Source organism: Aotus nancymaae, unplaced genomic scaffold (assembly GCF_030222135.1).
Source record: "Aotus nancymaae isolate 86718 unplaced genomic scaffold, 86718_ANA_hifiasm-v0.15.2.pri h1tg000039l, whole genome shotgun sequence".
In the NCBI taxonomy this organism is placed as follows: Eukaryota; Metazoa; Chordata; class Mammalia; order Primates; family Aotidae; genus Aotus; species Aotus nancymaae.
Genome location: NW_026988453.1, coordinates 5,425,910 through 5,450,866, shown reverse-complemented (window position 1 = coordinate 5,450,866; position 24,957 = coordinate 5,425,910). Strand labels below are relative to the sequence as shown.

Below are 24,957 nucleotides of genomic sequence, written 5' to 3'. Positions count from 1 at the left end.
GTACCTGTGAATGTACCCTGGTACCTGTGAATGTGAGCCTGGTACCTGTGAATGTGAGCCTGGTACCTGTGAATGTGAGCCTGGTACCTGTGAATGTGAGCCTGGTACCTGTGAATGTACCCTGGCACCTGTGAATGTGAGCCTGGTACCTGTGAATGTGAGCCTGGTACCTGTGAATGTACCCTGGTACCTGTGAATGTGAGCCTGGTACCTGTGAATATACTCTGGTACCTGTGAATGTGAGCCTGGTACCTGTGAATGTGAGCCTGGTACCTGTGAATGTGAGCCTGGTACCTGTGAATGTACCCTGGTAGCTGTGAATATACCCTGGTACCTGTGAATGTGAGCCTGGTACCTGTGAATGTACCCTGGTACCTGTGAATGTGAGTCTGGTACCTGTGAATGTACCCTGGTACCTGTGAATATACCCTGGTACCTGTGAATGTGAGCCTGGTACCTGTGAATGTACCCTGGTACCTGTGAATGTGGGCCTGGTACCTGTGAATGTGAGCCTGGTACCTGTGAATGTACCCTGGTACCTGTGAATGTGAGCCTGGTACCTGTGAATGTGAGCCTGGTACCTGTGAATGTACCCTGGCACCTGTGAATGTGAGCCTGGTACCTGTGAATGTGAGCCTGGTACCTATGAATGTACCCTGGTACCTGTGAATGTGAGCCTGGTACCTGTGAATATACCCTGGTACCTGTGAATGTGAGCCTGGTACCTGTGAATGTACCCTGGCACCTGTGAATGTACCCTGGTACCTGTGAATGTGAGACTGGTACCTGTGAATATACCCTGGTACCTGTGAATGTGAGCCTGGTACCTGTGAATGTGAGCCTGGCACCTGTGAATGTACCCTCGTAGCTGTGAATATACCCTGGTACCTGTGAATGTGAGCCTGGTACCTGTGAATGTACCCTGGTACCTGTGAATGTGAGCCTGGTACCTGTGAATGTACCCTGGTATCTGTGAATATACCCTGGTACCTGTGAATGTGAGCCTGGTACCTGTGAATGTACCCTGGTACCTGTGAATGTGAGCCTGGTACCTGTGAATGTGAGCCTGGTACCTGTGAATGTGAGCCTGGTACCTGTGAATGTACCCTGGCACCTGTGAATGTGAGCATGGTACCTGTGAATGTGAGCCTGGTACCTGTGAATGTGAACCTGGTACCTGTGAATGTACCCTGGTACCTGTGAATGTGAGCCTGGTACCTGTGAATGTGAGCCTGGTACCTGTGAATGTACCCTGGCTCCTGTGAATGTGAGCATGGTACCTGTGAATGTGAGCCTAGTACCTGTGAATGTACCCTGGCACCTGTGAATGTGAGCCTGGTACCTGTGAATGTGAGTCTGGTACCTGTGAACGTACCCTGGTACCTGTGAATGTGAGCCTGGTACCTGTGAATGTACCCTGGCACCTGTGAATGTGAGCCTGGTACCTGTGAATGTGAGCCTGGTAACTGTGAACATACCCTGGTACCTGTGAATGTGAGCCTGGTACCTGTGAATGTACCCTGGTACCTGTGAATGTGAGCCTGGTACCTGTGAATGTGAGCCTGGTACCTGTGAATGTACCCTGGCACCTGTGAATGTGAGCATGGTACCTGTGAATGTGAGCCTAGTACCTGTGAATGTACCCTGGCACCTGTGAATGTGAGCCTGGTACCTGTGAATGTGAGCCTGGTACCTGTGAATGTACCCTGGTACCTGTGAATGTGAGCCTGGTACCTGTGAATGTACCCTGGCACCTGTGAATGTGAGCCTGGTACCTGTGAATGTGAGCCTGGTACCTGTGAACATACCCTGGTACCTGTGAATGTGAGCCTGGTACCTGTGAACATACCCTGGTACCTGTGAATGTGAGCCTGGTACCTGTGAATGTGAGCCTGGTACCTGTGAATGTGAGCCTGGTACCTGTGAATGTACCCTGGCACCTGTGAATGTGAGCCTGGTACCTGTGAATGTGAGCCTGGTACCTGTGAATGTACCCTGGCACCTGTGAATGTGAGCGTGGTACCTGTGAATGTGAGCCTGGTACCTGTGAATGTACCCTGGCACCTGTGAATGTGAGCCTGGTACCTGTGAATGTGAGCCTGGTACCTGTGAATGTACCCTGGTATCTGTGAATGTACTCTGGCACCTGCGATTGTGAGCTGATTTGGAAAGAAAGCCCCTGTAGAAGGAATCAAAGATCTCAAGATGAGATCATCCTTGGTTAACAGGGTGGGCCCCAAATCCAATGGCAAATGTTCTTACAAGAAGAGGAGACACACAGAGGAGAGACACAGAGGAAAACGAAAAAGGCAACATGAAGATAGAGTCAGAGACTGGAGTGATGGGTCCACAAGTCAAGGATTGCCACCAGACACCAGAAGTGAGGTGAGAGGCATGACGTGGATTCTGCCTCAAACCCTCCAGAAGGCACCATCTCTGCTAACACCTTGATTTTGGACTTCTGACCTCTAGAACTGTGGGAGAATAAGTTGCTGTTTTCTTTTAAGCCACAAAATTTGTGGTAATTTGTTATGGCAGCCACGGGAAATTAACACAGTAGCCATGCCCTGACTGCCTGGAAATTCCCATCCATCCTACAGAGGAGATGAGACACAGCATGGACCACTGTGAAATGACACTTCTGGGTAACATCCTCCCGGCCACCTTAGGACACATTCCATCCAACATTAAATGGGAGGATAGGAAAGAAAGCCGACATAAGTCAAACACCTATAATATTCCAGGCACCACGTGAAGTCATCTCATTTAATGTGATCCTTGACAACAGTCTTCTCAATTAAAAAAAAATTTTTTGAGAGAGAGAGTCTCACTCTGTCACCAGCCTGGAGTGCAGTGGTGTGATCTCAGTTCACTGCAACCTCCGCCTCCTGCGTTCAGGTGATTCTCCTGCCTCAGCCTCCCGAGTAGCTGGGACTATAGTCATGTGCCAACACATCTGGCTAATTTTTTTTTTGTATTTTTAGTAGAGACAGGGGTTTCACCATGTTGGCCAGGATGGTCTCGACCTCTTGACCTTGTGATCTGCCTGCCTTGGCCTCCCAAAGTGTTGGGATTACAGGTGTGAGCCACCGCGCCCAGCCCTTTGATTGAAAACTATTATCCTCATTTTCTATTTGTGGAAATCAAGGTTCTTGAAAAGTCAGGTGACTTGCACCTGTCACATGCAGGTGGCAGAGCCAGGATTTGACTCTAGGTCTACTGAGTCAAGCCAAATCTTCATTCTACTCTGGGAAGAACCCTGAGCCCTGGAAGGACCTCAGTGGAAGTCCACCTGGTTTCCTGTCCCTGGCCAGAGGCTGATGTCAGGGCCAGGAGGGAGGGGTGGCCAGATACTCTCAGAAGCAAGTCAGAATCAGTTTCCTGTTGGGATTAGTGGTTTCCAAGACACACAGAGAGAGGAACATTTTCTAGCTACAGCCGCTGTTGAAGTGAAAATGTTCTGTGGAAACACATCACCAGGGCATCCGTCCCCAGAGGAGATTTGATGTGGAAGGTACAATTTTGTATTATAAGGCAGAATTCCATAAATTTATTCTCTGCCCTCTTCCCATCCCAGGCCCCTGCGGAATGCTGGTTCTGATTTAGAGAGAGAGCTGGGGCTAGAAGGTTTCTGTTCTCACTATGGCCCCAGGCTCTCCTCCAAAGGGAAGGGTCCAGCCAGCACAGGGCTCCAGTTGAGCCTGATTTGTTTAATGAGGTTATAACAAGGCCCAGGGAGCATCACCCAGGCCCGAGAGAGGTGAGACACTGTCGTTCCTGGGTCCATCCTGGGCCCTGTCCCCTCTGGGTTCTAGCTGAGATTCAGCCGTCAAGTTCCCAGATGTAGAGCATGAGGGTGGGCCCTTTACGATGCAGTTGGGTTTGCTAGACCTTTTTTTTCCTTGCAAAGATTTTATTTTTAAGTATAGCTAGGAGTTCAAGGATCATTAGCTGTCAGGCTAGACTAGCTCCTCATGGCCTCTAGGCACACATTTCCAAATACTGACATAGGAGCACAGGCACCTGGTTTCAGGTCCTGAGACCTCCTGGGAAAACCTTCCTAGAAATGTTCTTTACCATGCTCTCTTATCTCTCAGCCTAGATAACTGGGAAGTCCTGTGATTGATCTAACCTTGAGGGAGCTAGTGCTAAATGAAGCAACGTGTATGGTTTCTAGTGGTTTACCATCACTTACAAACTACAGAAACATGGGCGACTCACCCCCAAATATGTACCTTTGGTCTGATCTGGTAAGTGGAAATACTACTTCACAATCTGGGGGCTAGACCACCTCTGATTCTCAATTTCCCAACAGGCTGTGGGTCATCCTCATTGTGGAAGTAGAAAGGAGCTGTGGATGCAGGATGGAGCATGTCCTATCTGCTTCTGGCTGAGGTTTCTTGGCAAAGTCTGGAATGATGATGATTACATCAGGAGAAATATCCTGGGAGCTTTCTTCCTATGAAGGTCAGACTTTCCCAGAGGGCAGCAAGGTTTCTGCAGGAAGGGGGTGGGGCAGGTGGAGTTGGCACGATTTGTTCTGCTAAGCAAGAGAGAGGTCTTAACAGTGCCCATCCCCTGAACCCTGCACAAATCACTTGGATTTGCTGACCCTTTTGGAGTGAAAGAGAGCATGGTGTATGTCTCTCACGCTTTCTCCCCATCTCTGAGGTAGCCCATTGCGCAGATGAAGGAAGTGAGGCTCACAGAGGTGGGGATACTTCCTCTGGCTGACCCACCTTGCAGAGGCAAAGCTGGGGTTGGAAGCCAAACAGCCTGGTCTCCAGGGCTGAGGGCATCACAGAGGCTGTGTTGCTGCAGGTGCATTTGTGAAGGGCATTTCTGTGCCATGCTGGGTTGTGGGGTGGGGCTGCCTATGTGGAGTGAGGATCATGTAAGGCTTGAAGCATGTGGCACGTGTGCTGCATGTGCACGTGATCGGCTGTGCAGTTCCAGATGCCTGTATGACCACGCGTGTGCATGCCCGCACCTGGCCCCTCCTCCCCAGGTGGTATGGCTGGGGGCCGCTTTCCCCACTTAGAGGAGTCTGCAGAGGAGCCAAACCACAGCTCCAGCCAAACCACAGCTTGGGCCGCAGGGGTTTGATCTTCCCTCTGCTGCCGGAGATGAGAGAGGTCTAAGTGGCAGAGATTTACGGGGCCTGAGGGAGAAATACCCTTCCAGTGAGAAGCTCACATGAAAAGCTCCAGAGTAATAACTGAGGCTGCAGAGCGTGCCAATTATGCAACAATTAAAAGGTTTGACTATCATTTCTTTCTCCTTTTATTCTCCCAGTTACTCCTCCCCCCGCCACATCTGGCTGCCCCTGCAGGCTCCCCAGCAAATGCTCTGGGGAACAGAGGATAAAGAACACACTTTTCCCCTTTTTAATTGGAGATCAAAAGTTGGAAGAAGAACTTACCCCCTCAAGGGCAGGAAGAAAGGGGTATTGTTGAGCTGGAGTCCCTCAGAGGAGGGGATGGGAAAGGAGAAAGGAGTATAGGGCAGGTCCCTGTGCAGCTGGCCAGGGTCTGTAAGAATTTTACAGACATCATCTCATATGACCCACAGGCCAACCCTGTAGGATTAGTACTATCACTGGCATCATGTTTCAGATTAGAAAACGGAGACTCACAGAGGCAAAGGCTTTGACCAAGGTCACACCGCTGGTAGAATTGGCATTGGACCCCAGCCTGTCTGATGCCAAGGGCTTTGCTACCAGGCTCCTAGCCTCGGCTTTCCCATTGGTAAAGTGGGTGCAGGCCCTGGGCTTTGTGTGATGGAACCAAGTGCTCCCGTAGATGAAAGGTACAGTGGGCGCTTAGCGGCAGGATTGCTCTGTAATTCAGCCAGCACCAGCTGAGCCAAATGCCCTGCTCGGCAATCCATTGGCTAATTGAGAAAGAATTAGGCAGTGTGCCCCAAAAGTGAAGAAACAGCAGCTAGTTGGCTTTTTAGAGGTGCCAACCCACAGCCGGTATATGTACCCCCTCCCCAACTGATTTCCCAGCAGAGCTAACAGCGCCCACACTCCAGGGCCCATGGCCTTGGACTCCTGCTCATGCACTGCCCTGCTCATGCATGGCAACTCCAAACACTGCCCTAAAAGCTCTCGTATCTCTTGAGGGAGGGTGGCTGTGGGGGCACAGGCTTTTGCAGGGTAGTGAGCATCTCTTACGTCTAGGATCCCCCCAAACAGCTGGCACATAGCAGGCTTACACAGTTCACATCTGACCCAGACAAAAAAGGACAGCAGGCTGTACCCAAGGGACTTTCATGCATGTTTTCTCGTTAACACACCCTAGGTCCGCTCTGTCTCTAACTGAGGGAGTAACTCTGGGCGGGTCATGCCACCTCCTCGGACATCAGTTTTCTCAGATGTTGATTGAGTGGGTTAGACTGCCCAGAGTTAACTGTCCAGCTGTCTATGACAGCTAGAGAGGGAGGAACACGTAACCCAAGTCACGCACAGTGGCAGGGAGAGGTTCCGATTTTCCTGCCTCCAAGCTGGAGCTTGTCGCCCACACCTCAGCCCTCAGCCTTCTGGAGGGTGAGCATGCCGGCAAAGCTGGGCTGGCTCTGCCATTTCTCCTGCTTCAGGCTGAGCAAATAAAGCAGCCACACTCCTGGGTCTTGTGGCCAGAGGGAAAAAGTGGAGCTTGGGTTCAGCCTCCCCATTCCTTTTCCCTGCACCACCACAAATGCCGTCAGCCCAGGCCTCCTGGGATAGGTTTTGCCCAGTGGTTTTCTCCAATAAGTTGCTTCCCAGGTCACAGTCTGGCTTTCAGCATTTTCTCCTCTGCTGCTTTGGATTCTTGAAAACCCCTCACCTCAGGAGTGATGTCCTGGAGTATATGTGGGTTGGGTGGAGAATAAGGGGGGTTGGTTATGGAGGGTGAGGTGGAGCAAGTGGGGGGCAAGAGAAACGGACCATCCCCTGACACCATGAGCTCTGCCCCAACCTCAGTGGCTCACACTTGGTGACTTGGGGGTCCTTCTCTCCCACTGCCCCTTTCCCAGGCCTGTACCAGGTGGCCGTGGCAGCCAGCTCCCTCATGGGAGCTGAGGGACCCCAGCTGGCAGCGACGGCCACACTTAGCCCAGCCAGTTGTTTGCTCAAGTGGGGCCCACTCAGCCCACTGTGCGGGGGCTGGCAGGACTCCAGAGGAAATGATGGGAGGTTTTGGGTGCATTCTGACCTTAACTGAATTCCAGGATGATGATGTGTGAATAATATGGCTTTTTGAGAGTCAACAGCTTGGGTGCTTTTTATAGTCAGGCTGGAGCACTGAATGGGCCATCTCCCCATTAATCATTTAGCTAGTTAGATCAATTGGCAAACAGTCCCAACATTACTCTGTGGTATTACTCTCCCTTCCGTCAGCAGCCACCCTTACACAGATGTCAAAACTGCCATCAAGTCAGCCCCAGCCCCGCCCCCATGCCTTCTATTCCTGGGGCTTCATATTCTAATTCCTCGAGCTTCTTGCGATTCCCATTTCTGTCCAGAATTTTCATTATTTTAGTGGTTTCTGCCTGCAGGGAGATCCCAAGATCCTACTCCCTCCCTGGGCCATTCTGAACTCCCAGAGGGCACATTCTGACCACTTGAAGGAGGAAGAAATTCATTCTCAGTGATATTCCAGGGAAAGTGCCAGGGAGGGGCATGTGGGTGAACAAGCCCGGGACCAGACCCCAGCATCCCAGGCCTGCTGGCCCTTCCCTCTGTGCGCTCCCCTCACTCCAGGACTCCAGGACTCCAGGCTTTCATCACCAGGCAGACAGAGTTTGACCAAGACCTCAAAACTCACAGTGTCTCCAGATTGTGCAGCCCCTCGAAGCTGTGGGTCCCCAGATGCCGGATGCGGTTGTTATGCAAATGCCTGCACAGGAAGAAAAGACGTATCAGAATGGGCGCCAGTGGCACTGGGGCCCAGGGATGGAAGAGCACACGGTGGCATGAGTGGGAAAGTGGAGGCAGAAGCATGGACAGAATGACCCTAATGGTCCATCCCTTTGTTTCCAGGAACAAAATGACTGGCCAAGACTGACTTCTGAAGCCACAGTCTCCAAGGCTGGATTGACCACAGGCTACCCCGTTTTGATTTCCTATTGAAGGAAAAAGGGCGAGGAGAGCCCCAGGCCAAGGCTAAACCAGGCTCCCCCTAAGCTCTAGGAGACAGGCCTGATGTCAGAGGGGCTCAAGTCTGAGGCTTTTTCTATGGCCGGGCTCTGCAGGACCCAGCCTGCCTGACTCAGTGGCCAGACGTACTTACGGGAGCCAACAGCAAACCGCTGCAGACAACATATAATTAAAGGCGAAGCTTTCTGTTACAACTGGAGAGGGCTGCAGACACGCTCAGAGAAGAGGGAGATTGGTGAGGCAGGAGGAATCAAGGAAGGCTTTATAGAGGTGGTGATCCAGAGCAGGGCCTTGAAGGACAGGTGAACTGAGCAAGCAGAGGGAAGGGCATTCCAGGCAAAGGGGGGCCCAAGGTGATACAACTTGAACAACTGGACAGAGCTATCCAAGCATAAGCCAGAAAAAAACGACATTGCATGGAAATTATGAAAACATGCAACAGGGAAACAGAGAGCAAGAAGAGGAGGCAAAGCTTCAAGGCTAGAAGAAAAGATAACTAGTGAACCAGGTACACAACGAAGTGTATCACAATAGCCTACTGCTACAAAGCAATCCAGTAAAACAGTATTTCAAAGATAAATCTTCTCGAATGAAAGGAAAAATGGCACAGTAGATTAAGGAAATAAGTTGAGGACCAACACTACATCACTAAAAAAAAAACTAGTCAAGGGCCTGGACAGCATTCCTCAGCCTCCTGTCCACTTCACAGGTCACTTCCTGCTAAAAGCCTCTCTCTTCCATCCCATGAGTTGGAGGCAGGTGAAGGACTAAGGGGTAGGCCAGGCATGGTGGCTCATGCCTGTAATCCCAGCACTTTGGGAGGCCAAGGTGGGCGGATCACGATGTCAGGAGTTCAAGACCAGCCTGGCCAACATAGTGAAACCCCAACTCTACTAAAAATACAAAAATTAGCCAGGCATGGTGGCAGGCACCTGTAGTCCCAGCTATTGGGGAGGCTGAGGCAGGAGACTCACTTAAACCCAGGAAGTGGAGGTTGCAGTGAGCAAAGATTGTGCCATTGCACTCCAGCCTGGGTGACACAGCAAGACTCTATCTCAAAAATAAACAAACAAACAAACAAAACTAGTCAATAAATTTAAAGCAAGGGACAGTGTAGACACTGCTAAAAATTGAATTGGTATCAGAGAGAAAACTTGAGATAATCATGGTGACTATGGTTAAATGAGACAAAAACATTAAAACAAAAACTAAATGCTGAAGACATAAAGGTGATTTAACACAAGCATGATTGATGTTTCTGGGGCAGAGAATCCAAAAACGAGACTGAAGATGTATTCAAAGACGTAATACAAAAAATTCCGTAAGATGATGAAAATGGAATCTGCAGCTCAAAAGCATACATTGTTCCAGGATAACTGGATGCTAAATCTTCTATATTGTGACATATTCTAGTTAAACTATTAAATTCAAGAATTTAAAAACATCTTCAGGAGGAAGAAGGAAATCACTGACAAGTGGGAAAAAATCAGGCTGGCTTCTAAGTCGTTGTTCAAATATAAAGTCAAGGGACAGCCTCACCCAACATAGATAGGTAAGGATGGGACTCCCGTGAGCCTGGGGATTTAAAGCTTCTGTCTGTCTTCCCCATTGTTCCCCACCTGCTCCACGAGGTTCCAGTTCAGGAGACAGACTCCTGTCCCCAGGGAGCTTCTGATCCAATGGGGGAAAACTGCCTTCTGGGAGTGATCTCCCCTTACCAAGGAGTTTTAATTCTTCCAATTTCTTTCACACCTATATCCCAGTTGTCATCAAACTCTATCATTCTTCCTGCCTCCTGTTGAAATCCCATCTCCATTTTCCACCCCCTTCTGCTTCCCCCAGTGTATCAGGTCCAGACCATCTCAACTAAACATCCAGCTCCAGGTCTCCAACTCCCTCCCCTAAACCATTCATTCAGCCCTGGTATCTTGGGCACCTCCAAGGGCCCAGTTTGGGGAGGTGTTGGGGCTTATAGTCCAGATTACACACATGACACCGCTGCTGTCCAACTGAGTGCTACCTAGGGGTCCTGCTGGTGCCAGAGCAGTGGTAGTGGCGGGGCATGGGGTTTCACATGTGGCAGAGCAGCCTGATGATGATGAAATTTAAGGCTTTGGGTTTAAGAGAAGCCCCTTCTCCTCCACCTTGCTTGCCTGCTCATACCTCCAGCCAGGCCCCTGTCCACCCCTTGATTTGAACCAAATGTCTTTCTTCCTTCCCATCATATCCAGTCTTCCTCATCTTCCTCCTGGACCTTCCTACAGCTCATCCCATAGTCCCTGGACAGCATTCCTCAGCCTCCTGTCCACTTCACGGGTCACCTCCTGCTAGAAGCCTCTCTCTTTCATCCCATGAGTTGGAGGCAGGTGAAGGACTAAGAGGTAGGCCAGGCGCGGTGACTCATGCCTGTAATCCCAGCACTTTGGGAGGCTAAGGCGGGCAGATCACAGGGTCAAGAGATTGAGGCCATCCTGGCCAACATGGTGAAACCCCGTCTCTACTAAAAATACAAAAATTAGCTTGGTGTGGTGGCGCACGCCTGTAGTCCCAGCTACTTGGGAGGCTGAGGCAGAAGAATTGCTTAAACCCGGGAGGCAGAGGTTGTAGTGAGCCAAGGTTGCGTCACTGCACTCCAGCTAGGCAACAGAGCAAGACTCTGTCTCAAAAAAAAAAAAAAGATTAGGACTAAGGGGTAATGTTTCTGGCCTCTCCCCATGCAAAGGGACCAGTTTTCCTCTATCAGCTTTGTTCCTGCACTAGCAGGTTTTCTTTCCTTAGTTCCTGGTTCCTCATTGTCCTCAGTGGGCCCCTCCCCATCTCTCCTAGATCTATAACAGGCCTGACTTACAAGCCAGTTCCTGGCTCCCGCCCAAACCTTGGAGTCATCCATGACTCCCCTTCTTCTTGGTTTTCTACCCTTTGAAAATCTCTCGATCAGGTCAATGCTTCCTTCAAACAGCCCTCACAGTCATGCCTTCCCTTCCATCCTTTCTGTCACCTCCTTAAACTAACTAGACTTTGATTGATACCAAGAGCCTCTGAACTGACCTTCCTGTCCCCAGCCTGCTTTGGTTCCAATCCAGCCTTCAAATTAATCTTCCTAAACTAGTCCCTTTTAACCCTTGCCTGAAAACCTTCAAGCTTCCCTCCCACATGGGCAGATAGAAGCCAAGCTCCCTGCACTGATGTTGCAAGTCCCAGCATGCACCTTTCCAGCTTCTTCTCCCGAGCTCTGCACAGGACCCTCTGCTTCAGCCAGACTGGTCTGGTCACTGGCAGCCAAACATGCTTACTCTCCCTCCGTGTCTTTAACGCTATCTGCTTGGAACGCCCCCATTCTCTTCACTTCATCTTTCCAGGTCCAGACCCCACCCCGCCTCCCCCAGGAAGCCTCCCTTTCCTCCACCTCAGCCTTCTCACCATACCTGTGTTGCTACAAGTCTGAGTTTGTCATCTGGCTGTGTTAGAATAAGTTACACTATAACATGCATTATTTTTTCCCCATATTTATTCTGCTGTTTCAACTGGACTGAAAACCCCTCGGGGGCAGTGGCTATACCTCAGTTTTTTGAGTTTTCAGTACGCCACATAGGGGCTCAATAAATGCCTGCTTCTGCTCATTCATCTGGGACTAACTATGAAGTTCTTATTTCTCCAGTAATCTTTTTTTTTTTTTGAAATGGGGTTTTGCTCTTGCGGCCCAGGTTGGAGTGCAGTGGCGCCATCTCTGCTCATGGCAACCTCTGCCTTCTGGGTTCAAGTGATTCTCCTGCTTTAGCCGCCCAAGTAGCTGGGATTACCAGCATGCACTACCATGCCTGGCTAATTTTGTATTCTTAGTAGAGATGGGGTTTCTCCATGTTGGTCAGGCTGGTCTCGAACTCCCAACCTCAGGTGATCTGCCCTCCTTGGCCTCCTAAAATATTAGGATTACAGGCGTGAGCCACTGCACCCGGCATTTTTCAGTAATCTTATCCCTCATAGAGGCCTGACCCCATCCCCTCACAATGTCACGGGGCTATCACCAAAGCTAGAACCAATCACCTTGTTCTGTTTACCTCTATAAATATCCCCCACCTCATGACTCCTAGAAGAACAGAGGGTGTGGCATCCTGACACAAGAACGTAGTCCACAAGGATATTCATCTTGGTTCTTCAGCTTCTCAGGACAGGGAATTAGACAAACAAACTGGTGCCTGCCTTTTCTTCGCTCAAATGGAACTAGGCATCATCCATTCCCTGGCTTAGAAAACCATGCCAGATCTCCAAAAGCAGCGGGGTAGGGGTGGGGCAATGTTACCACTCAGTAGAGCCACTAACACGCATGTTCCTAAGCCATGTTCCTGCAGCAATTAGTGTGTAACCCAAAGCAATTATACATGACCTCCAAGCCCTTTTAGTAATTATCCTATGAACTTACCAATCATTCATAGCAATTAGCTGGGAGCTAATTTGCCCTCTAAAGTTCCTACTGGGAAGGCAGAGTTAACTCCAGTCCCCAATTCCTGCCAGGGATGCTATCTCCCAGGTAATTACTGTGATGGGGCTTTGCCGTCTAATTACAAGTGATGGCTTTTCTCTGCTTCTTAAGGCCTGGGAAATGAGATGAATTTACCCCATCCCTGTGCCAAAGCATATGACTGCATCATCTGATTGTCAAATACGATAGGCATTACTTAAGAAATTCTTGATTTATATTCCAATTAGCATGGTATCGTTATTATATCTGCATGGCAAGAAAATAATAGCTTAATTCCTATTTTCTGATTATAATACCCTGACCCTTTAGTGAATCTCAGAGCACTTTTCAAGCTCTCATGTCATTCGATTTCATGATAACCCTACGGGATCAACAGGGAACGGTCATCCTCATCTTTTTCCAAAGGGAGGCCAGAAGATTTAGCAACATGCAGAGAAGAGCAAAGCGAGCCAGGCTCTAATCCAACTCAGGTAAACATGCAGCCCCAGCCCCCAGCAGGACCCCACTGGGGATGGGGAACGGAGCAGCACTCACAGCACCACAAGGCTGGTGAGGTTCTGGAAGGCGTAGTCAGGGATGTGGCTGATGCGGTTGAGGGCCAGGGTCATGGCCTGCAGGGCAGGGAGGTTGTTGAGGGCCCTGACAGGGATCTCCGTGAGCGCATTGTCGTCCAGCCAGAGGTGGCGGAGGGAGGACAGCCCCTCAAAGCTCCTCTCCGGGACCAGGGAGATGAGGTTGGCATCTAGGCGCCTGGTGGAAGAGAGGATGGAGAGGGGTCAGTCCAGGGCAAGATGCAGACCAAGCTTTGGGGCTAGACTGGGCCAGCTAGGCCCTCAACAGGGCCTTTGAGATTCCCTGGGACTAAAGTTGTGACTTGGCCACCAAGTATCCTGTATCGCACCTCTTCAAGTTTCCATATTTGGCTCCATTCCAACCCATAGTTCTTTTTTTTTGAGACAGAGTATCGCTCCGTTGCCCAGGCTGGAATGCAGTGGTGTGACCTCGGCTCACTGCAACCTCCACCTCCCACCATCCCACAGTTCTTGATCCTCTATGCCTCACGTTTCTAAGAATGGCCCCACCTCTTCCTCTCAGACCCAAGGCTGAACCCATAACCTGTTCGTGGATACCCAGTGTTCCCCTTCACATCCATACTCCCACACTTCCAAATCTATGCCATAGTATCCTTACTCTCTGAGTGTGACCTTCACCTTCCTAACCCTTCTGTGACTGTCCAAGACCATATGATGGAGATATTCCCAGCATTGGCAGAGAGAATGCCCTCTGAACCAAACCAAAGAAAACTGCCTCCCCAAAAATGTAAGCCAGTCCCTGTCACCCAACCCTAGCACCACCTGTTCCTTGTCTGTTCAAGGGCCCAGGGGCCAAGGGGCTCCTAATAAAGTCTTGGGGCTTCTCGCTCAGTTGATGACCTCTGGGAGGTTCCTGCATGCCACAGCTGAAGTTCTTGATGAGCTGCCTCTCAGAACAGGTGAACAGATGGTGGGTGATAACCAGCGATTCTAGGGTGACACGAGGACTACTGATGGGAGCCCTAGAAGATCTTGGCAGCCCAGCAAAACAAGGAGACTTTCAACCTTAGCTTTTCACAGATGTGCCCAGGCCATGATAGCCTTTATCAATTTGCTACTGTCTCCGAGTCCCAGGTTGGGACTTGGGCTGAACCTCTATTGCTCTAAGCAGACGGTCTCACAGGGACCAGAAAAACTGACCTGTGACCATGGATCTATTGCTGGACTTTCCTATCTAGGATCAAGGCTTAGCACTGAGCCATGGTCCTCCCACATAGCCGTATGGCATGTAAGCCATGGAAACCCAGCTTATCCACAAAGGCCCTACAGCCCCTCATCCTGAACCCAAAGAACAAGTGATGTGGTCAGTAGGGTGGGATGGGTGATCTTCTTTCATCCCAACAGCACAAGTCCACTTGTAGAAGGTCCAGCAGTGTTTCTGTCTTTTCCCTAAGCATCTCACCAGTGCTTTTCCCTAAGCATCTCACTTCACAGAGAGAGTCTCTGTGAAGACCTCAAGCACCATTGGGAGACACCCCTAGCTCACCAGCAAGGGGGCCGTGGCTGGATGGGCCAACACTGCAGTCTTGGGTGTGAAAGCACATTGACCAGGACACCTCTTGAAAGCCGTAATTAGGAAAGACTTCCCACCCACATCAAACCTGCCATGATGGGACCAATAGCCCTTCAGTGAGTGCCCTCTGCTGGCAAGGCCTGCCACCTTAGACATGGTTCTCTAGTGGTGGCCGTCATACCCTTGATGGTCTGTGGCTGAACCCCCATGGGGAGCTTTGTAGAAATGTGGACTCCCATGGACCATCAGCTCCAGCATCACCTGGAAGCTTGTTCGAAATGCAGAATCTTAGGCCCCACCCCAGACATACTAAATCAGAACCTGGAGTTTAACCTGACATCCAGGTGATTCATTGATTCATCAGCACAATAATGTTTTTAAAGCACTGATCTAGGTTTTCCAGATCTGACGCTTTGGTCTAATGAGCCTGGATGGCCGGAGAAGAGAGGAAGACTGAATGAGGATACAGAAAGCCATTTCCTGCTGTGATTAGTGTTCAGCTGGTCCTGAGAGCCCTTGTTCTTAGATTTGATCATTACTCCAGAAGATGAGGGCTCTACCTCAACCTCCTGCATATATGACCATAGCAGGCACTCCGTTCAGCTGTGAACTCCCAGCACTTAGCATGATGCCTAGTTTGCAGATGGCTCTCAATGTTTTTTAATAAATGAGTGAATAAATGCTCTCTGAATCCTCGGCTTCCAAGCCTCAAACTGATGGCCTGACCAAGCACACAAGTAAGCTAGAGGAGACCAGGACAGCTCCCCTTATCAGGGATGGTCAGGGATCCTGGCTGTCCTGCTTTGACACCCCATTCTATTGTGGTGAGGGCTCTCACCTCCCGTTTTCCCCCATCGGCAGATGCCCACCCAGCAGATGCCCAGACTCTCCTCCTGACCCTGGGAAGGCTCTTTCCATGGGGGCAGCATCTTGGTCCCAGATTTTCCAGAGACCACAGACAGATACCTAAGCACTGAGTCCTGCTTAGGACCACACAGAAGAAGTCACGTTTGAGATGGCCTCTTAAGGGAGGGTAGAATTTCAACAAGGAGAGTTGGGAAGTGGGGTGTCATGAATGAGGGCCTCAAGGGAAGAGAATGCAGGTCCAGGGTGGATGGGGGAAGGGAACACAGATTCCAGATACCCTTAAGAGGTCAAATTGATAAGGCCCAGCAACCCACTGGATTTGGGGGCCAGGGCGGGGCTGGGGCCTGACTCATTTCACAGATCCAGGCCTTGCTTTCTGCTACTGCCTACCTAATGGGTAAATTAACAGACCCAGGAAGCCTGAATCCTGAAGGAGGGCAGCAGAGAAGCTCAGGGCAGAGAACATCTCTACAGTGACAACCATAACACCAGTAATAATCATTGTCTCCATTTATCAAGTCCTTGTCATATGCCAGGTATACAACACCAGGTAGCGTGTCCTATATCTTCTCAAAAATGCCATTGAGGTAGCTCTGATTAGCCCCATTTTACAGAGAGATTAAGACCCCCAAGGCCCCACAGCTAGCAAGCTGCAGAGCTTGAATCTGAACTCAAGTTGTCTAATGTCAGAATTCATGTGCCTCACCACTGTGTGATGCTGGCACCAAGGTGCATGAAGTGGGGTAAGAACCTGTTCACCTAAGACAGCCTGGGACACCAGGGCAGAGATTGTGGCTGAGCTGAGAAGATGGCCATGTACCATGAGGAGGTGCTGGGAGGCAGGCAGGAAGTGGGGCAGGGCAGGGCAAGGGGAAAACTGACTCTGTGAGCTCGGGCGGCACTTGGAAGTCGCCTCTGCTATGATGTGCGTATGCGTGAGTATACACGTTTGCCAGCCACCTGCGTGTTCATGCTCACACATGTCACCTACGGTCCTGATTAGTCCGTCTCCTGCATTTTCTGTAACCCATAGGCAGGAGAGCTTGGGAAGGGCACTTCTGCCAGGCTGGGCACTGGCTCAGCAGCGGACTTCGCTTTCTAAGCCTCTTAGGGAAGGGCTGGATGGGCTGGGCCTCCAGGCCTCTTTCTGCTCTGTCAGGGAGAATCTATCTTCTGTCCTGGCTCATGATACACTGAAGTGGCATGTTGGAGCGGCCGAGGGCTGGGGAGGGGTGGTGTTTGCAGCCCTGCTCCTGGTACTTGGGGACTGGGACACACCAAAGGAGAAAAGGAAGGAAGCAAACTGGCAAAATAAGAAGGTGGAAGGAGCACATGGAAGAAATTGGCCAGGCCTGTGTCTGCATTTGGGGTGAGCAGAGAGTCGGGGCATTTACACTCAGGCCAGGTGTGCTTGGGGGTGGGGCACAGGCCCAGGGCAGCACTGCCAGATACAGCAAATGAAAAAACACGCTGCCCATTTAAATCTAAATTTCAGATAAATAACTATTTTTAGCATAAATATGTCCTGTGTAATATTTGAGACAATGCCCAGTTAAATGTGAATTTCAGATAAGCAAGTGTAAGTTTGAATAAGTCTCATGCAACATTTGTATTTTATCTGTCAGCCCTGACCCAGGGGCTCCTGGGATGTGGAAGGACTGTGGGCTTCTCCATCACACAGATGTAGCCACAGATCCCCTTCTTCAACCTTTTGTGTTGGTCTCCTCAGCTGTATGGTTTGATGACCAGCCCACCCCAGAGACTGTGAGGACAAACACCCACTTAGAGGGAGACTCCAAGAAGTACAGAGGGGAGCGGAGGAGGCAGCAGAAGACAGCGCAGTGCTGGCTTCTATCCAACTTTCTCCTCTCTCCCCTCTCTCTCTCCGTCTCTTCCTTTTTTTTTTTTTTTTCCTTACTGCCCAGGCTGGAGTGCAATGGTGTGATCTCAGCTCACTGCAACCTCTGCCTCCCAGGTTCAAGCGATTCTCCTGCCTCAGCCTCTCGTGTAGCTGGGATGGCAGGCACCTGTGACTACACCTGGCTAATTTTTTTGTATTTTTAGTAGAGATGGGGTTTCACCATGTTTGCTCTAGAATTCCTGACCTCAGGTGATCCACCCACCTCAGCCTCCCAAAGTGCTGGGATTACAGGTGTGAGCCACCGCCACCAGCCTCCCCTCTCTTTTCTTGTTGGACACCTCTTCCCTGTGCCCAGGAACCTCTGACTCTTGGGGACACCTAAGGGTCAGCACCTGGCTATAGAGCAGTCCCTTCTACTATCTCCCCACCCGCTCCCGGTGGAATGAGGTGCTCTCTGGAGACATCCCCCACCCTCTCGAGTCAGGGTTCAGGCTCCCCTGGGATCTCTAGTGCTCTGGGGTAGGTGGGCTCTAGGCTCTCCTGCCATCTGGCAGCCAGCAGAGGAGTAGTGGGGAGCTGAAGGAGTCTCTGAGCAGCCAGCAGAATCCTCTGCTTGGGACTAAAAGACCTTTTTAAACAGCTCCCCGTCGAAGGTGGGAGAGTGATCCTGACAGACTCTGGCTTGGCAGGAAGAAGCGAGCAATTATACCAATTAAGCTCTGGAACAGAATCAACAACCCCCAACAGCGCCTCTCGTTCTCCCACGTGGGCCTGGGCCCCTTGAGTGATTTCTGATTATAATTCTTACCTGCAGTAATGGGGCAGATTAGCAGGGACCTCAAAGGCCAGTTCAGGCTTGCTTAGGCTCTGGGGAAACAGCTTAACCTCTCAAGGGCCAAACTGCTTCTCATACTCCCCCAGCCAAGGGCTGAGGCTGAAGCAGGGAGGGAAGGAGGGATAGGGACCCTTCCCTCCAAGTCCCAAGGGGCAGGTGGTGTGACAGTTGCCTGGTCATAGGACATCCCAGGGAGATGGGGACATGGGGGCCTGGTCCCGATGGACTGAAATGAGATGACGTAACAGGGAGCAAGCGTAGCAGAAGAGCTTTAGGTTAGACAGCAAGAAATGACTCACTGACAGCGACCCAAGACAACAGTGTACACTAAGAATCACACTATATCAGAGCCTGAAGGAGCCTTTGGCTTCATTTGGCTCCTATGAGAAGGCTGAAGCCTAGAGAGATAAAGGGAAATGCCCAAAGGCAGAGGCAGAGCTGGGACTCAAACTCACAGCTTCTTTTCACTCTACCAGTCTGGTTCGCCCAAAGCGAAGGAAGGACAGAGAGACTCACACCTCTCTCAGCTGCAAGAAGCATATTTCCATTTGGAAACCAGGGGTCCTTACAGCCCATAAGGACTAAATCAATTGAACGGACCCTTTCTGGAATTTCTTTCTCTAATCCACCTTATATCCTACCAGCTCTTAGTCAAATACACCATAAAAGGGAAGATTCAGGGGTCTGAGTGGACCTCTAGCTGACCCATGGATGTCATCAAGCATTCATTTAAAAGCAAGCATGCATGCAAAGCTCCATGCTCAGGGCCTCGCCACAGTACCTGCTCCCTGAGCCCAGCTTTCCTCCAGTGACTCACAAACTCGGGTTGCTGAATGTGGTGGGCTTCTCTGCCCAAACTCCCACCCCAGGCTGGCTGCCTTCCTCTCTCCTTGAAGCTGCCCATCACTAAGCCCCTCCTTAATAGGACTGACTACATAATGAGAATGAAAAACCTGTGTTCTAAAATCATTAAGAATCTCGAGCCGGACGCAATGGCTCAAGCCTGTAATCCCAGCACTTTGGGAGACCGAGGTGGGTAGATCACCTGAGGTCAGGAGTTTGAGACCAGCCTGACCTACATGGAGAAACTCCATCTCTACTAAAAATACAAAATTAGCTAGGCGCTGTGGTGCATGCCTGTAATTCCAGCTACTCAGGAGGCTGAGGCAGGAGAGTCGCTTGAACCTAGGATGTGGAGGTTGAGGTGAGCCAAGATCGCACCATTGCAAGCCAGGCACAGTGGCTCATGTCTGTAATCCCAGCACTTTAGGCAAGAGGATCACTTGAGCTCAGGAATTTGAAACCAGCCTAGACATAATAGCAAGACACCCTCTCTAGAATAAATTAAAAAATTAGCTAGGCATGGTGGCACACTCCTGTAGTCCCAGCTACTCAGGAGGCCGAGGCAGGAGGCTTGTTTGATCCCAGAAGTTGAGGCTGCAATGAGCTGTGTTCACGCCACTTCACTCCAGTCTGGGCAACAGAGCAAGACTCTATTTCCAAAACAAACAAACAGACAAAAAATCTCAAGATGGCAATAGAGCACTAAACCAGGTGCAGGTCCCTTCTGCTGTCAGGGCCATGGCAGCCCCACAGGTCGCAGGCCCGTGAGGTCAGCTCTGCTCCCAAACTGAAAAATCCACAATAGCTGTGGGCTCGGCCTTCTCCTGTCCTCATTTCCTAACTGTGTGTGTGAGAGGAAGAAAGAGGTTGGGAGGTGAGCTACCTTGAGGACAGTTCATTTGACACAGGATTACTGAGTGTCTGCTCCTGGCCAACCCCAGGGCTGCTTTTTCATCTCTAAGCCCCCCACCCCTATTTGGCTACATGGCTGACTTTTAGTTGACCACAGGAAGGGAGAGAATAGAGAAAACATGGGCGTCGGGAAGGGGACATCTCAGACTCTGGTTGGAGTAGAAAATGAAGGGCGGAAGGAGAACATTGAAAGTTAAAATAAAAAAAGCAACCACTATGGAAATGGTTATTCTGTGGGGAAAATATTCCACGTGGGAGCCGTTGATTGCCTGGAGGGACCAACAGCCCTGACTGAGAGCCTGCCAGGAAAGGCAAGGGTTCCAGCAGGGAGCAGGCTGGCACCTGCCAAGCAGTGAAGAGATGCCCCCGGGCCTTCCATAGGCGGCAGAGCCCACTCTCCCGCACCAGCACCAGCCGCCAGTGCCATGTGCCAGCCTCTGCATGGAGGGCCATGGGGATCCATTGGGGTGATGGGGCTCCCTGCCCATAGCATATCCTGGCCCTGCTTGGCAAGAGGGCTTGCCCGACTGGGGAACTCGCAGATTCTGTACCCACAGACTCCACTAACTCAGGTACGGGTGCTCATGAGCCTCTACCTTCCCCCAACTGACACCCCCCCAGCCCCTCTCCTGGAGAACACAGCCTGTGTTCTGTGAAGGCTCTTTATGGTCTCCTGAGGACTTCCATAGAGCTCTACTGCCCCCACATCCCTCCCTCACTACCTATCAGGCTGCCTGAAATACCTCTCATTACAGATGGTATCATTCCTTTTGTCTTCAATTCAATAGGATTGGATTAAATCCAATAAACATTCATTGAGTGCCTACTATTACGCCAGCCTTGTGCTCAGTTCTAGGGTTCAAACTTGAATAACACACAGTCTCTTTCCAGAGACGCTCTTAGACTATTCGCTTTGTTGTTTGATAAAACAATATAAAAGCTAAGACTTAGCTTATAAAAGCCTTAGCTTTTTTATTGAGAACGAGCTAATTGCCAGGTGTGCTCAGCATTTGCATATATTATCACATTTAATCTTCACCCCAGCTCTGTGGAGTAGGAACCTTATGCTTCCCATCTTGTGCACAGAAAAGGAGGCTCAGAGGAATGAAGCCACTGGTCTGACTCTAAAGGTACCACTCAATTCAGGCTTCTTGATGAGGCTTCTCCTTATCAAGACTTGAACATCAGAGCTTGTCCTGAAAGGCCCATCCCATCTCATGAAAAGAAGCCTTCTCAGTTAAGGAGTGCAGTCCCAGCCGAGGCCCTTAGGGGGCTGACAACTGGGGCTGTAGGCAGGAAAGGGGGCTAACCCGTGTGTCTGCACTAGAAGTAGTCAGCAAGCCCAGAACCCATGTGACGGACCCCAGAGCCAGCTCCAGGAAGCTCCCCTTCAAGCAGGTACCAGGCATGGACCTACATACAGTCTGAGCAGCTAAGGACTCCCCAAACCCGTCATCCCTCCATCCTGGGTGCTGCATGCCTCTGGTGTCCTCTAAGACAACACTGTTCAACAGAGCTTTCTAAAATGAGAGACATACTCAGCATCCACCCTGTCCAATACAGTAGCCACTAGGCACATGTGGCTATTGAGCTCTTGAAGTGTGACCAGCATGACTGAGGAACCACATTTTAAATTTTGTTTTAATTGACACATGCCATAAGTGGCTACCGTACGGGACGGCACAGTTACAAGAAATTAGCCAGGCTCCACACAAGACTTGAAGGATACAGAGATGAATGAGATTTGGTTCCTGCCCTCAAGTAACTCATAGTCTAGCAATGAAGATTAACAAATAACCAATCGTGACTGTGTGTGTGTGTGTGTGTGTTAGAGAGTGAGAGGAAAAGAGAGTCTGTGTCTAAATATGGAGTGCACCAAGAGTTGAGGGAACGAATTGAAGGGTGTGGGACCTTCAGCCAGGGAGGTAGGGCAAACTTCCTAGAAGGGGTAAAGAGGGGACATTCGTGTTGAGTCTTGAGGAATAACTGAATTTTCACCAAGTAGATGAAGGTAATGAGCATTTCTGGCAAAGAAGGGTGTGCGCAGAGGTACTGACCAAAGAACGACACGGGAGAGGAGAACAACTTGTCTGTGCTTAGAGCAGAGGGTCCTGGGTGAGGCAGGGAGTGAGGGCTCAGGTCAGATGGGAAAGGTAGTAGGGAAGAGAGCGTGCTGGTCCTTGGGGGCTTTATGGATCTGAACTTGAAATTGTAGGCATTGGGAAGTCTGGGTTGAGAAAGACCACCCTGATGGGGTGGGGGTGGGGATGTGAAGGCTGGCAAAGTTCTTGTTCCCTATGATACACAGGGCGCTATGACTTCAGACAAGTTCCTTTCCTCTCTCCAGGATCAGTGTCTTCACCTGCTCAAGGAGGGGTTTGCTTCAAGAGTCCCTATGGCTCTGTCCTTCTAAGAGTCTATGCCTTCTTTGGACAAATTCTCCTGTGCTATGTCCCCGTGTCCCCACGCAGGCCAACTTAGAAACACGTGGTACTGTGCAGAGACACAGAGTAGCCAGCCCCCATCCCCCACCCCGCCAGGCATCTCAAGATGACCACATTCTACCATTTGGATACCATTCTTTTTTTAGAGTGTAGAAGCTGCCTGCTATTGTTTTTCTAAAAAGAATCTGGAAAGTATTATTAGGTAGTCTTTTAGTGGAGAACAGCTTTTTGAGAGAAACTTCTAGAAATGAGACACAGACTTGGAAAACAGGGAGCTTTGGGCCAGAGAGATTGGGATCTGGGAAAGACGGTTGATAGAGGTGGGAGCAGTCAAAGGCCAACTTCGGAGCATCTCTACTCAAGTTACCACTTCGGTGGCTTTTCTCCTCCATTACATGGAAAGACCCCTGAAGACATGGGCTGTGTCCCCCTCTCCCCGAAACTTGCCCACCATGGATATTCAGTCTGTGTTTTTTATTGATCCAGTTGTAGACACTTTCAGTGCTGTTCAGAGGATTGCTTGCTGGGGAGACCACAGCAGTGGAAGTGAGAGCTAAAAGGGACCCCACTTCACTAGGGAGGAAAGAGGACCCTGAGGGACCAAGTGATTTGTCCAATGTCACAGAGTAAAGAGAGGGCAAACCCAGAGAACGCATTGGTTTGGGGTTCAGTGTTCTTTGAGTTCAGTGTTCACTTCTCTTCTATCCCTGCCCTTTTCCTCTTGGGAGAAGAAGGTGTTCATCAATTGCTACCCTCCCTCCACAGTGCCACGGGGAGCCCCCGGAGACACTTCCTGGGCCACTGGTTGAGGAACTATGAAGATGCCGGTCTCTAAGAACCACTCCTGGGTAGTATCCAACACTTGGGGCCCATCCCTTGAGTCCCAGCAGTGCCTCTCCCCATCTGGAACACATGACCAGGCCCTCACAGAGCACACAAACCCTGAAGAGTCCAAAAGTGGCAACGTTTGGGGGTTGGAGCCTGAGCACTCCTGGTGGGACAGTCCCATGGTGACAGCATGGGGAGCTGAGGAGGCCAACTAAGCCACCAGAAGCTGGTGTGAGAACTCCGATTCCCATAGGGGTGGGGTAGGGGTGATGGTGGATGGAGCCTCGAATTAACCTTACCATGCCCACTTACAACTGAGGGGAGAAGGGCAGCTGGGAACTAGAGCAGCACTTTCTCTCCCTCTCCCCACCCAGGGGAAAAGTTTGTTGGAGGAAAGTGATTTCATCAGCTCTGATTTATGCCATCTAATAAGATCCTTCCCCTCACTGTCAGCCTCTCAATAGATCAAAGGTGGGATATTAAAACGAAGGCAATTCCAACTGGTTCTCCAGGCTATGCTAATGCCTCAACTCCCCTTTCCCTCCATCTGTCAGGAGAATTGATGGGTGTGCAAGAACCCTGGGGGGCAGATAAAGTACTTCCTTTGTATACATCAAAGGATGATACCTGAGCATTCCTCCAAGCTATTCCTTGTATTTTATTCGGCAGCAATATATAAAAATAATTACCCACCCTCCAGGAGGGAGGCAGGGAAGTGCCTCTGTGTGTAGCCTTTATGAGCTTCCCCCAAAGGCACAGACCTACAGATCTGGGCAGAAGGCCAGCTTTGTGGGTGACAATCCCGGAATCCTGGGGTGGGAACTACAAAAAGCCATCTCATCCATCCCCCAGCCTCCAGCCATTGAATTGCAGACATCAGGCTGGTTTCTGGGGACCTTCGTGGGCTGTCTGAGATGTGCTTGGGAGCTGGGTTCTGTGGTTGCTTGAGGCCTGGCTGCCTGCCCTAGCAAGGGGTGGCTGTGGTTGGTGGAGGAAGAGGCTGATGGAGATCTTCCTGACTTGACTCTCCAGAAAGGGGGCAGTGATGTCAGAAGCTTGGGGCATAGAATTGACATTCCAGAGTTTTAAAGATACTTAACAGCTGTCCTAGCAGACTTTGTAGTAGCAGGCACCAGGGAAAACCAAGGCACGTATCAGCACTTCTAAAAGCACCATGGAGAAGGGAAAGAAGAAAGGGGAAAAGTCCGTATCATCCCTGGCATCCCACAGGCTTTCAGTCTTTCCCACAATCTATTTTCTCCCTCATTCCAAGAGCTCCCAGGCCCTCTGTGAGCAGTATGAAAATTGGAGAGGTTATACCTGTGTAGTTTCAACCCTCCCCTCCCCAGCCTCCCTATGTCCTGCCTCCACATCCCTCCATCCATCAATTTCTCCGTTCATCCATCCGTCCATCCACTCACACAGACTACGGAATCATCCCTCCGTTGTAATCTTATTTGTTTCTTGTTCAGAATTATCTATGGCTTCTAGTCAACCCCAAACTCTTTGGCTTGGGCTTCGAGATCCCTTCCCTGAAATGACTGTCTCACAAGCCTAATTTCTCAGAAGATCTCCCCCAGTTCTCTATTTCATATGCAAATGTGCCTCTCACTTTACCTCTTTGCCCCACAGTACATG

The 24,957-nt window shown here is 50.4% G+C and overlaps 1 protein-coding gene across 1 annotated transcript in view; it reads right to left on the bottom strand.

Moving 5' to 3' along the window:
- Nucleotides 1–24,957, bottom strand: part of LGR6 (leucine rich repeat containing G protein-coupled receptor 6) — a 128,727-nt gene that overhangs the window by 35,301 nt on the left and 68,469 nt on the right. The window contains exons 5-6 of the mRNA XM_012459476.3: nt 13,158–13,373; nt 7,812–7,883 (exon numbers count right to left, since the gene is read on the bottom strand). Of these exons, the coding sequence (XP_012314899.3) occupies nt 7,812–7,883; nt 13,158–13,373 (288 nt within the window). The remainder of the gene's footprint in view (nt 1–7,811; nt 7,884–13,157; nt 13,374–24,957) is intronic.